This window comes from Epinephelus lanceolatus, chromosome 7, assembly GCF_041903045.1.
Source record: "Epinephelus lanceolatus isolate andai-2023 chromosome 7, ASM4190304v1, whole genome shotgun sequence".
NCBI lineage: Eukaryota > Metazoa > Chordata > Actinopteri > Perciformes > Serranidae > Epinephelus > Epinephelus lanceolatus.
This window is the reverse complement of record NC_135740.1, coordinates 21,955,597-21,970,917: the sequence shown is the minus strand read 5'-3', so window position 1 is coordinate 21,970,917 and position 15,321 is coordinate 21,955,597. Positions and strand designations below refer to the sequence as shown.

The following is a 15,321-nucleotide window of genomic DNA, read 5'->3' as shown; positions in this document are numbered from 1 at the left end:
ATGGCTCCATTGGTACGGTCCACAACTTTTCACAGTGGTAACGGAAAAGATGCACACCGAACTGAACTGCTCAGTGTAAACAGGGCTTAAAGGGCCAAATTCATTAGACATGACTGTTGACACACACCTTGTATGACTCTTCCGTTTCACTGCGGGTTGGCAGTTGGAAGCACTAACACCAAGGAGCTGCCATTTGCACTTTGTATATTTTAGCATGACATGAGTCCTGTTTATCTTGTGTTAATAGTCTGTTTGATTGTCAGTTGGCTGTTATAAAAAATGTTTACCAAGCAGCTGACTTCACCAGCTGCTAAATGGTGCTAATGAGCGAATCAATAAATACTGCCCCCTAGTGTAAAAATGTTGATAAAACAAAATTACTCGATGGGTTCAGCTTCATAGGGCTTTAGAAACTGGTTGTAATTGTAACCAGAGCTGTCACAGGTTGAGATAACATGTGAACAGTAAAAAACCTACTCACTAATAATGTGTACATCTCTCCCCTCTCTGCCCGCATGCCTTTTTTTAAACCTTGTCTCCATTGTGTTTCTTTTTCTCCACTTTTATTTTCCTTCTCCTGCACTTCGCCTCCTTCTCTCCTCCTACATCTCCACTCTCTTCATTCCTACAGTGCTCAGGTTGACAGATGCTTGGCTGGCTGGCCTGTCATAATAACTGTGGTGTTGGGTGTCTCAGGTGGCTGGCATTGGCTGTTCTTTGAGTACTTCACAGCCAGGACAGGACAGGACAGGACATTTCCTGGGGCTATGGGTGACTGGAGGGGAAATGAGGATACGAGCAGGGAGGACAGGGAAAACAAGAAGCGGAAAACAAGAGTTTTACTATTTGTTGATTTTATTGCTTTTTACTCAAGGCCTTGTTGCATAGAGTTGTTTCATCTTAGTAAAAGAAACTAGCTGGTGAAGAATGTGAAGCATTAAGCAGCTAAACACCAAGCAGCATCACTGTAGGCCAGGCAATTGGCCTGATCCGAGCAGGTACTGCACTAGTTATTGTAAAATATCAAAAAAAGCCATCTCACAATTTTAAATCTCATGAAACAAAAGCTTAAATAAAAGCTGTCCTAGAACGCATATAGCACAACTACTCACGCACTATTTGAGTTGCTTGTAGATAAAGGGGGTGAAATTAAGCAAAGACAGCCTAGGATTCACACTCCTTTGAGTTGTCCCAACATAACAATAAAAACGTCCATCATGCTTTAGTTGCAGGAGCAAATATTGCACGGGAAAAGAAATGTGCTGACAGTGAATGTTTTGTAGGAACATTCAGTATAAACATTTCCTCTTTATGTTGATGTGAACATAATCCAGGCACCATCATGCTTCCTACAAACATATAAGTTGTGTATGAACATAATTTTTAGGAGACAGGGTTGATATATGGGATTAGAGGATGAGGTGACAGGCAGAGAGAGGATACAGGGTTGGGGGAGAGAGGTGGCAAGGGGGCCACAAACCCTTCAAGCCAGCGGGAAGTTGTCTTAGCTGAGATTTATAGGTTCTCTGGGAGCTGGACCTTGCACCTCGCTGTCAGCCCCTCTCTCTTTATCTCCTTGTTGATGCACACACACAGCTTCCCAGCAAGATTGATCCATAGTTTTCTTTAAGTCGACAGGCAGTGGAGCTTGATATGACAGTAGTAAGAGAAGTAGATGAAGAATGCGCCTTGTCTGCATACGCTGTCGTCTGCACGCTGGTGCTGTTGTGGCTGGAGGTGTTTTCGTACTTTCTGATTTCATAAGAGACCTTTATAAATGTCTAGCTCTCTGAGGCAGATGTAGACAGACACAGGAAGGGACAGGCAGACAGGTCAGTTTCAGACTGGATGAGACCTGCAGTAAGCCCTATATCAGCCTGGCTTTGCTGTCTTATTGGACACTAAGGCTCTCCAGTTTACATAGATCCGTAGAGCCAACCGCAGAACGAAGAGAGAGAGAGTTTGGGGACGTGATTGATCTTTGCCAACAATATTGCCTCTGCGGATGGCGATGATTGTCTTACTGTCTTTTGAGACGTGTTTGTGATGTTTACATGCGCTGGTCTTCTTTGCTGTAATTATTGATGCGACAAGAGGCGCTCACAAGGCGGCTTGAGAATTGTGGGAAATATCGCCCCTCAGTTTGCGCTCATTTGTGACAACATGGCCAATCATGAGAGTAAATTCTGTCAGTTACAAAGCACAATAAAGCTTTCATTAAGTGGCTTTGCACTATGAATATGTAGGTAACTTGTGGAATATATGAAGAGATAATTCAGCTCCACTAATGAAACGATGGTACAGCAGGACACAGGGGGAATTGGTGTGCACCACAGCACCTCCCCAGCAGCCAACTGTGTGTTTCTGACAGACAGACAGTTATGTAAGAGGGGAGAGCTAAAGGTTGCCTTGTCTCCTGAACCACCAGAAATCCACACAGACACACCGAGCAGCGGTGAGGATAGGTGGCCCTCTCGCCTGCTGATTATAAAGGCTGCTTCATGCAATATTAAAAATGGTCCCCTGCTCCACTTCGGGGAGCACAGATAGATATAATGCATCAGCCGAAATATTTGGCTCTTTGGACGTGAAACTCCAAAGCTCGACCGCCCAAAATGTCTCATCAGCATTATAGAAATCACAGTTAAAAATAAACAGCCCTAACCTAAAGCAGTTATTAATAAATGGGCAAAGTTCAGTGCTTGATGTATGAATAATTATTGTGGTCTTCAGGGAGCTGTCCGTGTAAAATTAGATTGCTGATTGCCAATCTAAATAATTAACAGCAATATGATTATTGGAAGCATAGTTCACTATGTGTTCCACACTCTGCAGCCTTTACAGCTGTCAAATGGCAGCTTAGAAATAATGAGCATTCAGTATGGGAACACTGTGTGGGACAGCATGGCATGTCGCTACCTGCCCAGATGCTAGCAGCGGCGTTAACGGTCTGCTGTCCGAGCCACTCATCACCATGACAACCCATAAAGCTGTCACCGGAGAGACAAGATGTCCGTGCCCTGAGCTATGTGACCAAGACGTGCCTGTAAGTAAATTAGTTCACGTGTGTTGGATAACTGTGCCTCCAGGTGGACAGACAGCCTTGAACTCAGGTAAACACTAATGAGTTCAGCATCTCCCCTCAGGCCTGCTGCCACTCATACGAAAAAAATAACCAAAATACACATTAACTCTAAAGATTTTAATCATCGCTCCTGAGGGAAGACTGTGTGCAGGCAGACAACACCAAAGTCACTAGGGTACGCAACAAACTGTCAAGTTGTTGATATAATAATTATATAAATATTTCATAATGGGCAACTTTTTAATGTACAAACTGAAACAAACCAGCAGATTTCTCAAATAGCTTTATAACACATCTCTCTAATTAATGAAACAAATAACCTATCATTATTCTTAAAGCCAAGACATTTTCTCCCAGAACTCCCCACAGCAAATAAATACACTGTCGTCCATTTAAGTCACATAATCTCTTGTAATTTAGCAGCCCTAATCATCTGTATCCACCAATTGTAACATCAGCTTTATTTTCTAAGACTTATATGCGTTTACCTTTAAGTCCTGCAAGACTTTACTATAAACTGTGAGATTATACTTGTGGGTAAAGACTGGGGCAGGCTGGGAAAAGAACTAATTGAATATCATGTCGTTTGACCTCCGAAGGCAAAAGTTTATAATTTATAGTGTTTATAGATGCTGAACAGGCATCACCATATTGTCATTCCTCCATGTGAATAAATACTGTATTTACATAATTTACTTTTCTACATAAATCACTGTTCACGAGGGTCTCTGTTACAAATATGTGGCAGTTATTTTGTTGTGTTGGAGGTCTATCAAACACACCAATCCAATTGCCAGAGTAGGTGTTGGCATTGTATGTTTCTGCAAAGCACAGATCTATCACGTTTTTTCTTTTGTTTGGTACATAGTGAGTATGTTGCGACTTAACATTTCTTTACATTTTAACAACCCTGTGGTTAACGTGTGGTTATGCTTAGAAGACAAAACCACTTAGTTATGGTCAGGAAAACATCACATGGTTTAAAAGACTGGTTTTGACGCCACAACCACCGTGCATACTATAAGTCCCACTGTCTGGCTTTAAAACAGCTGGTTTTGGTGCCACAATTATGGCTGAAAATGCTAAGAGGCCTTGCAAGAAAACATGGCCTTGATGCCAAAATCTCAGCTGAAAATGCCCCAATGTCAATCAAAAAATAAAACTTGATTTTGATGCCATTATCATGGCTGGAAGTGCTGTGATGTCTTGCATAAAAAACACCCAGTTTTGGAGCAGCAGTTGTGGTTGGAAATGTTGCAGTGATGGAGGCACAATTACAGCTGAAAATGCTGAGTTTTTCTTGCTAAAAAAAAACACCCAATGTCTCACCAAAAACCGTCTGGTTTAGGTGCCAGAAATCGCAGCTAAAAATGCAGCTATGTCTCGCTACAAAACAACTGGTTTTGGTGCCACAATTATGGCTGGAAATGCAAAGATGTCTTGCAAAAAGATATGGATTTTGTGACACGATCTCTTCCGAAAACATGTCAAACACAAAAACACTTGGTTTTAATGCCATAATCATGGCTGGAAATGCTGTGATGTCTTGCATAAAACAACCTGGTTTTGGTGCAACAGCTGTGGCTGGCAATGTTGCAATGTTAGAGCCACAATTATGGCTGGAAATGCTGCATTGTCTTGCTAAAAAAAACGCCTAGTTTTGGTGCCACAATCTCAGCTGAAAATGCCCCAATGTCTAACAAAAAAAACACTTGGATTGATGCCATAACCACGGCTGGAAATGCTGTGATGTCTTGCATAAAAACACCTAATTTTGGAGTAGCAGTTGTGGATGAAATGTTGCAGTGATGGAGGCTCAATTATAGCTGAAAATGCTGAGTTAGTCTTGCTAAAAAAAAAAACACCCAATGCCTCACCTAAAACCAGCTGGTTTAGGTGCCACAATCGCAGCTAAAAATGCAGTCATGTCTCGCTAAAAACAACTGGTTTTGGTGCCACAATTATGGCTGGAAATGCTGTGATGTCTTGCATAAAAACACCCAGTACTGGTGCCACATTGCACAAAAAACCCCCATCTCACCTCGGTTTCACAACCTCCACCGTCCTTTCCACCTCCCAGTGACAAAGTCAGCTCACACACATGTAGTCAGAACCATGTCACTGTAAAAATGTCACGAAATGTGCACTGTTACATATCTTTAATTCCAACATATTCTTTTGGAGACTGGGCTGAACATAAACTGAACATACATGCAAGCTCATCCAAAAGCAGATGTTTGCACACACACACAGTTTAGTGCACACCTACCTTGAGGCTGGTCAGAGTGACCATCCTAAGGTCAAAGTCAGTCATTATACAGTAGAGCTCCTGCATGCGGAGCAGACCGATGTGCCACACCTGACTGCCAAACAGTCACCTTAAACCAAAGGCCACTGCTCAATAGTAAGATGTGGCTTGACCTGAATTATCATCACCGTTCTCCCTCTCTCCTGTTGGGGTTTATAGTCTCTCCTTACTCTGTTGACCCCCCTCCCTCTCCACCTGGTATTCAGCGGGCAACCAGACATTCTTGACATTTTGCAAAGGTTGAAAGACAAAGAACCTTTGTCTCCTAATAAGGCCGCGCTCTGCACCCCACCTGAATGAGAATACTAGGGTAGAGAAGGCGGTGTGTGTGAGGAGGTGTGCATGTAGGGTGGTGTGTTTGTGTGGGAAGGCGGAGGGGGGTGGTGTATATAGGGATACAGACGGGAGTGAGAAAATGCAAATGAGAATTGAGAACGGGTGGGTAGGACAGGAAAAGGAAAGTTTCAGGCAGGAAGAGACATGAAGACGTGTGTGTTTGTGTGTGTATGCATGCAGGTAAGAGGTGTGGGAGGAGGAGGTTTGGGACTGAGAGACAAGAAAAAATGAAGATTATTATGATCAATCCCCTATCTGTAGGTTGGTAACAGTTAGGTTTCAGAGGCTAATGTAAGCTATTGCTGTGAGAAACACGGCGGCGCGCCCTGATGCTTCGCCCGCAGTCACACAGACAGACACGGATGTTCTACAAGAGAGCGATATTCTCCATCACTGCAGGAGCTTGAAGCGGAACTCAAAACACCCAAGGTCCTTCTGGTCTCTTCTCATCTCTCTCGCTCATCCATCACACCCCTCAGCTCTACCTCTCGCCTCCCTCACCGCCTCCCTCAATCTCTCTTGCACCTTATTCCTCCGCAGTTCTCTCTGAAAAACTTGCTCCCAAACAGCTGAAGCGAGAGAAAAATAGTGTTTCCAGCAAGTGAAAGCAAGGACAGAGGTGCGATGAAACGGAGACGTTTAAACAGTTAGAGCTCGCCACCCGGTCAGGCACCTTCCAAACTTTGGTTTAGTGACTTCTTGTTTTTGCACTCTGCCAGTGTCACTTTGAGTTATCTCTACCGTATTCCTTCCACTTACCATACAGCTGTGGCCCTGTGTTATGCAATGTCCCTGCATTGTCTCTTTCGCAGTTTTTCAAGGCGCTGCAATTTTGTGAAGGCACAGAGTTAAAAGTGAGAACACAATAGTTTTTTCTCCGTGTTTTGTCTCAACATTACATAAGCAAAAGGTAAAAATATCCGGACCTGTCTTTTAAAGCAGATGGTGTGGTTATGACATCAGGCTCGTTAAAGGCAGCTATAACTAGGAAAAGCCAAGGGTTGTTGTGAAGTGCACTGCCTTAAATCCAGCTCCCCCTGCTAACAAGGAGAAGAAATGTTCAGTGTGTGTGAAAACCTTTAAATTCTCCTCTCATAGTCTCTTGTCTTTCTCTATATTAATCTCTCTCTTTCTGTGTGGGTACTCTGTCACTCACTGGAATGTGGGCAGATATGGGATCATATTCAGACTTCCAGATTCATTCTGCAAGCGACTGAGGAGCCAATATTAGCCACGCGGTTGTTGTTTTACCCATGAGCCCGTTGCCTTGGAAACGTTGCATAAGAGGGAGTGGGAAAGCGGGATGCCCCTTGCTGATTGGGAGACAAGGTGGCAGATCTCTCTTCCTCTCTTCTCGTCTTCCCTTTATCTTCCCTCTTGCATCTTGTTTCTTTTCCCTGCGCTCAACACTTGCTCTAACTGCATGTGTCAAAACACTGGAGCTCCAACTGTCCCCTTGTGCCACGTGTTGCATCAGCTCACCACCCAGCTCCTCCAAATAAAGCTCTGCAGTCAAAAACAGCATATCTATTACAGTTAGTCTCCAACTTAGTCAAAGCTCCTGTTGGAACAGTGATTTATGGCCCAATTAGACGTGTTTGTCCACGTGGCGCTCACACACAAGCACCTGCGTACACATTTGAACACACACGCCGCTCCATGAGCGGTGTTGTGTGTCATCCTTGGCTGTGGGAGGCCTTGGCTGGAGTCAGGGAGGATAGTGCTTTGTTGAATCCACCGAGACCTCATGTTCAAGACTGCATGACTTGGCCTTCCATGGCTTCCATACAAGCAAGGCCATGCTGTGTCTACATACCAGGAGGATGAGAGAGACAAAGGAATGGTGAGGGAGGACAGCGAGTGAGGAAAAGGATGGCCTTGGCTCCGGAGACAAGACAATTTATCTTCTGTATCCTCACTGGCTCTTTTCCCGCTTTGTAAAGGAGAAAGAGAAACTAGACACAGACTAGACACTTAAAACTTAATATAGTCATGTAGTCGGCAGGGCTGCAGTTTATTCAGAAATGCCCAAACAACAAAACAGCAAACTGTCTGCCATACCTGTGAAGGCAAACCAGAGACGTGATCAGTGATCTGAACAAATCAGGGCTGCTGTAGGTTGCGCACTTTCCGATGGAATAACCTCAAATTGAGTTTCTTGTGTAATTAGCATTTTTTTTTTTCCAGTATGTAGCAAGCCAAGAAAAAGAGCAGGGTGGGTAGCCCCTGTGTGAGGGAGCTGTCTTAATCCATGTGTTTAGCAAGCACCATCTGCTGCTTTTATTCAGATGGGAGTAGAAATATTTGGTTGATTAGGAGAGGATCTGTGTAGGATACCCGCACCGTTAGCGCTGGTTACGAGGGACACACATGCTCGATTCTGTCAACTGGTGTCTTGGAAGGCAAAACAGAAAACAGACACACAGACATCAACATGTGAGTGCTCAGATGAGTACACATGTGCATATGGATGGTGATGTGTAACACGCTTGACACATGACAGTAGCATTGAAAACACTGTAATGCTGTAGAGAGAGGCAGATTTGAAAGAACGCAAACACATGCAGACAGACAAATCAGAAATTTATGCTCTGTAGGGAAATGATTGAAAGAGCTTTCACACCTGCCCTGTTTGGTTCAGTTCAATCAAACTCGAGTTCGTTGAACTGAACCAGCTGCAGTCACATGACACATTGTTTGGGTTAAACATGAGCATGTTACAGTCCTGGAGGATTATTAATGTGCACCTCCTCCTGTACTGCCTTAATATGCACATTCAGCACATCCAATGCATCAAAACATTGTTTTCTAGTTGGAGCCGCGCCTCGTTTTCAAACTGTATGGTTTGACTAAAATGAACAATGACAGCAATATAGTCCACGATGACCAGCGCTAAAATCAACCTGTGTAGTTGTCCCTCCATTGTGACATTAGAAAGTGTCGCATTTATCTTAGTGTACTGTTCTTCAATGTTTTGTTTATTTCCTGGATTTTTCCCACATGGAAATTTTGACCAATCAAGAGCAGCTTTTTTGCGCAAGGCATTTGATCTGATCAGCTTGTAAATGCTGCCGTGAGAACACGAACCAACTCAAAATTAGTCACTGATTGAGACTAAAGCAAGCGAACTCTAGGTCTGACAGCACTCTAAGAAATAAAAAATGCTCAAAAATATGACCTACGTAAGTTAATTTGTGAGTTGTTTCTTTCTATTAAAAAAAAGGTTAATGTTCAGATCTATAGAGAATGTAAGATGAAGATGATTGTAAGCCTGAGTCTGGCTTCAGTTTGAGTTTAGCTTATCTGGTTAAACACTGGCAGCAACAGATATTCTAGGATTAATCCACATTTTAATGTTGGCTGTCCTGGAAGTTCCTTGCTGGTTACATGCTCATGTAATTAAAGTACCCTATTCTTTTAGAAACTTAAATAATATTAGGCTTAGTCCACACATACACAGGTATTTTTTATAAGGTGGTTTTTGTCTGTGTTTTGGGCTTAAGACAATGTGTAAACTGCAATTCAAGTAACTGAAAATGGTCCTTTTCTCAAACTCCATCCATGTGGAGAGAATGCCAAGAGTGTGCAAAGCAGTAATCAGAGCAAAGGGTGGCTATTTTGAAGAAACTAGAATATAAAACATGTTTTCAGTTATTTCACCTTTTTTTGTTAAGTACATAACTCCACATGTGTTCATTCATAGTTTTGATGCCTTCAGTGAGAATCTACAATGTAAATAGTCATGAAAATAAAGAAAACGTATTGAATGAGAAGGTGTGTCCAAACTTTTGGTCTGTACTGTATGTCACAATACACCGTTATGAATAAAGCATTGTGGTGCTAGAGAGATGCCCTGGCCTACAAATCATATGGAAATGTAAGGGAACATGCTTGTCTGGTACAGACCCCAGCAAAAATCATATCATCATTTTTCTTTTCTTATTTTTTTAATTTTTTGGTGAAAATGAAACTCAAAAATGACCAATCCTACTAAAATTGCGACTCACATCTCAGTCACAGTATCTGTCAAAATATCATGTTTATACATAAATGTAGAGTTGCTCCTCCATTATACTGAGAAACAGAGGCGTTGGAATGCGCTACAGAGGTCACTGCTGCATAATGTAGCCTTCAGTAATAGCTTTTTTCTGGCTGATGAATGGCCAACATCCTCTTGTTCTTTGAGTGATTGGGTTATGTCGCCACCTGTTGGTGTGGCATGCTCTTGACGGTGCTTCAATTTGTGTTTTTGTGTTTCCATTTGGACAGATTTTTTTTAAACAGTGGTTGTGTGAAAGGGATTTTTTTTTTTTTTTACAATGAAATTTTAAAGTTTTTAAAAAGACCTGTGTATGTGTGAACTAGGCCTCAGCTGAATGCTATTTAATGAGATTTGTACACCAACATTTCCATCAGTCCTGTGAGTTTATGTGTCAGTTTTCCATACCTTACATAACCCTGTTGTTTTTCTGTCTCCAGGTGCTGATCTCGGTGGTCTGATGGACCTGGAGTCTCTGTACCGCGGCGTGGAGCAGAGTATCAACCACACAAGAGCGGGCCGAATGCGCAGACAGAGCCTGGATCGGGCCTACAACATTGAGGTGCTGCTGGGCGTTGACGACTCAGTGGTCCAGTTTCACGGGAAGGAGCATGTCCAGAAGTACCTGCTAACACTCATGAACATTGTAAGTGATGGTGGCAGTTAGATACACACACTGACACAAACAAACAAACACACACACACACACACACAAATCATTGATCAGATCATGTGTCATTGAATTAGGCATCTGTTGTGTGACTTGCTGACATTTAGGGCTCTAGTTTCCTGGCGCAGCGCAGGTGGTGCAGGGTGGCGAACCCCGCGCAGAGCTAGTTTCGAACAGTGCAACCCGAGGCGTGCTCAGTTTGGTAGTTTGGCAGACCGAGGTGCGCTGAGATGGGTGTGGCAGCGCAGCAGGGGGAGGTGTCGACAGACCCAGCTTCGCCGAAGGTGTGCTAAAAGCTCGCCATCTGAAACCAGGTCTGTCAGCACAGGGGGAGCGCAGCCGGTGTAAACCGAAGTTTGGCTGACCGGCGGACAGTGCGCACACGTCACCAAAACCTCACAGGCAGGTTTCCAGAATATCAGGCACATTAACGATGCAATAAATACCCAAAAAACACTATTCAATGCAACTATCTGCAATCAGCACATAAATGTATCTCTATATCGACTGCCCCGTCACATCTGATGTCAGATCAAAGGGGATTGGCACCGTTTGGCACGTTTGGCACGCATAATGGAAACCCAACCTGATTTGATTAAACAGCTGCAAACTAATGAGTTCACATCCCTCTCAGCCAACCACAAACAGCCACAGCATCAGATAGGGAGTATTTATTCAGCATCTGTCATCTTAGAAAAGTCAAAAGAAAAGAAACAGAGTGAGACTGCGAGAGAGAAAGAGAGAGCGCGCGCACGAGAGAAACGCAACATTGATTTACAATTGTGGTGACCTCCTCCCAGGCTACCTTTGCATCATCAGCCCGTGGAGGTCTGCTCGCAGTTCCGTATATTCGGACACTGCAAGCTTTGACCTCCCGGACCAAAACATAAGTTTCCTCCTGGGAGGAGTTTGGCTGTCTGACGCTGCCGCTCTCTTCTGCCATGGCGAATTGAGTAAACTCTCATTACACCTTTGCGCGGCGCATTTAAGGGTGAGGAGAGGGGCTCATTTGATTGGTGTGATGTGTGTAAAACCCACTCCACGCCTTCTCTCCTCCCTCTTTCTGACTTGCACCGGTAGGAGGGACGGAGGTGGGAAAGAGGAGTAGCTGCGCCAGGCACACGTTGTGCCAAACATACAAAATCCGCCTGGCCACACCCAGTTGGCGAAGCGCAGGTGCGCTGCACCCCCGCCTCACCCGGTCTGCGAAACTAGAGCCCATTAGGTTACTTTAGAAGCTGAAATCTCAGGGATCACATCAACAGTGGTGGAAAGTAACTTAGTGCATTCACTCAGGTGCTGTACTACTTAAGTACAGATTTGAGGTACTTGTACTTTATTTGAGTATTTCCCTTCTATACAACTTCTACTCCACCACGTCTCAGAGGCAAATATTGCACTTTTCACTCCACTCAAATGATCTGACATCTTAAGTAACTTATTTAAATATTTTTATAATATTTATGTCCAGTGAAAATAAATTTAAAAAATGCATTTGAATTTTGTTGTTAAAATTAAAAAAAAACATTGTCTTCTTAAAATGAATAAACTATTAAGACACCATCTTGGATCAGCTGGAAAATGCATCACAGGACAGCGATGCCACAAACATATGATGATCTCATAGCATAGTTATGTTTATTAGTTTATTTAACGGGGGTCATGCACAATACAACTGTTGAGCTAGAGTTAGTCATGGGTACATAGCCATTTGACCCTTTGCTAATCAATCATAACGTAGCATCAGGCCAGCTCAGACCAGGGTCCGACATCAACACAGCTGTGTTCCATTGACTCCAATGCACTTGTTTCAGATTTCCTTCATTTTCAGACTGTGTGTGTGTTTTGTGGATTTGGAGCTAAATGTTGTGCCTGGGGCACATTGTGTATTAATGATACTCGTTACCTTGAGAGGTTGGAAAAAAATATACATGTCTTCCCTGTTCCAAAACCAAAATCAAACCCTGAAAAGTGTAGGGTTAGCTAGCTAGCTACTGAAGATATAGCCTACTGAATGTATGCACATGCTGCTTTTGCTTATTAATGATTGTAACAGTGAAACAAAGACCGACCCTGCTGTACAGGAACCAGTGAAGGGAAGCAGGGAAACTTTGCTGATATTCAACCAGCTGCGTGTCATCACATCGTGCGCAGATGAACGTTGTTTGACTTCCCCTTGGAGATCCCTGCCCATCCGGCGGCGGAGGCCCGGGTGCTAGCAGCGGCACGGGGGCAAAGCCAAACACTGTTCATCTGCACACACTGTGATGCCACACAGCTGGTTCAACATGGGCAAAGTCTCCCTTTATATTCATTGTCTTCTGCCTTGATCAGCAGTGATGTGGTGGTTCACTTTTACACTGTGATCTGTAGCCTATAGTTCGGCTTTAGCTTCTAACTATCTTTGTCTTTTTAACCTGTTGTTGCTGCTGAGTCAGTTTGACATCCTGGATAGATCCTTCAAACACAGACTGTAGACCCCTCTGTCTGCTTCTCTCTGGAATCACTCTTTCATTTTTCCAAAAATATGATAATATTTATTCAGGGAGTGCAGTTAGTTACAATGTCATCTCCATGCTTACTCTGAGAGCTTGTCGGACCAATTTTTATCTGCAGCCCCTGGACAGAAAAATATTAAAAAACAATACAGTACAAAAATTAAAAGCAAAACAGTTTGCAAATTTGCGGTACATCACATATAAAACGTCATACAAAATATACATGATATAGTCCCAGAAAACAGGTGGTTTCATACAAATGTCAGTGATCATATGACTGGTTTGTCTTGAGCCATGTTTTAAGGTATTTCTTTAAAACCTCTGAACCTTTGCATTATGACACATTGCTGTGGACCAAACCGCCCATTAGTAAATAAAGAAGTTAAAATAAGCGCAACCACATCTACGGCAGAAAAATGCAACATACACATAGATGCAGCTGTAAGATGAATCCAAAAACAAACTTTTACTTAAGTAAGGTTTTACATACAGTGGAGTATTTTTACAATGTGGTATTAGTGCCTTTAACCAAGTAATGGGCCCGAGTGCTTTGTCCACCACTGACTGCACATCACACATGCAACCACACGCAAACATAAATGCATCTTCATGCACACCCATCATCCCAAATGTCCCAAAATGACATTCGTTGTCTTCCTCTGAAAAATAAAATCATTTAATGGGAAAACTGTTCCATTTGAGTTGAATGGAAAGTAAGTCACAGAGAGGTCAAAGAAAAAGGGTAACACACACACGCACAGACACAGACACACACACATGCACACACACACACACCAACTGAATGAGGATTCAATTCCCTTCCTACATGTTCTCATCCAGCAATCAGCCGCGGGTAATCCTTTCTTCTCTATCTGAATATGATGAGATTTCATTTGTTTGAGTGAGTGTGAGTGTGTGTGTGTGTGTGTATGTGTGTGTGTTAGGTGTGTCTTGTGCTCTGAAGGGGCTCCTACATATCATTTCATCAGGCTTTGTGTCATGTCATCATTCATCGTGAGTGTGTTTGTGTGTGTCTGAGAGAGTGAGAGAGATGCAGAAACAGCAGGCAGTATGCTCCAGGCCACAGCAACACTTAGCCAAGCACTCAAACTCCCAGGTGTGTGTGTGTGTGTGTGTGTGTCCATGCGCTCGTGTGTTGATGTGACACTGAACACACTGCAGACTTTAATCTTTGCAAATTAAACCTGTGGCGAGAGTGCTGTTTGCACGCATTCGTACGCGTGCGCCCACCGCATACGTGTGTGCGCGTCTGTTTGTGCGCGTGCTCCTTGTTTGCTTTCGCTTGTATTGCGACCCACTGCGCAAGGAGCCAATCTCCGACTGTTAAGCAGGTGCAAGCATACAGCAACAAATCCTACCACACCTCTTTGTCTCAGCTCAGCGCTTGAGAAAGAACAAGAGCCGCTGTGCTCTCTGCCTCCCCTTTTAGATATTTGTTAGACAATATAGGAGAAGGGAATACGCAGCCCTGTCGCAGCCCCCCTCTAATCTGTGGGGAAGAGATGGAGAGACAGAGGGAGAAGGAGTATTTTAAACAGCACATTCGGAATAAATTACTGACAGCCAGATAAACAGAAATAAATAAATAAGGGCTGCCTCCCACGCATGGCATCTGGGCGACTTTCTTCTTGAAAGTTTGCTTTGCTCACTTCAGGATGGGTGTGCTCTCTTTCTCTCTCTCTGTTTTATATCTTCCCCTCTCTGTCTTTCTCTCACTCGCTCAGCAGCACGGAGTCGCTCCACACTGAGCTCTTTTGCATTGTTACTCCACCCTGACTTGGTTAGTTTATGGCAACAAATCCTATGGATTTGGATAGGAGAGACAGACTTGAGAGTATATATTTGCCACAGGTGCCCTCTAAAGGTATTCATAAGCAGGTGAGTTTTTTAGAAAGGAAGTAATACTTTTCCTTTCTGAAATAAGGGCACTGTTTTGACATTGTAAAACCTTTAACTTTATGTCATGATGTCTCCTCAGCTCCTCTCCCGCTCCAGTATTTTTCCTTCTTCCACCTGTTCTCTCCTTAAATTCATCCTCTCGATTCCTCTCTGTACTTTCAGGCTGAATTGAGTGTATCTGACAGAAAGGCTGTCATATGAGTATTCATGTTTACACTTTCAACACACCTAGAAAAAGTCAGTGAAGTGATCATCTGTCTTTTGTTGCAGCAGCTGTTACAGTGTTGTACGGCCTCCTGTAAAGGATAAATGAAGCACTTGCGCTTCTGTACAAGAGGTTATTCTGTAAAACAATGTATGCATTGTTTCTCAAAGTCTGTTTCCACTCGTCTGTCGTGTTTTTTGTAATTACTATCTGCATCTTCCTCCTCTGCTCTCTGTCTTTCTGTTAGTTTGGATGACTGC

General features: G+C 43.3%; 1 protein-coding gene across 2 annotated transcripts in view; it reads left to right on the top strand.

Moving 5' to 3' along the window:
- LOC117260823 (uncharacterized) overlaps positions 1-15,321 on the top strand; it is a 158,820-nt gene that overhangs the window by 107,733 nt on the left and 35,766 nt on the right. For both annotated transcript variants that reach the window (XM_078169292.1, XM_078169293.1), the window contains exon 4: positions 10,209-10,414. In XM_078169292.1, the coding sequence (XP_078025418.1) occupies positions 10,209-10,414 (206 nt within the window). The remainder of the gene's footprint in view (positions 1-10,208; positions 10,415-15,321) is intronic.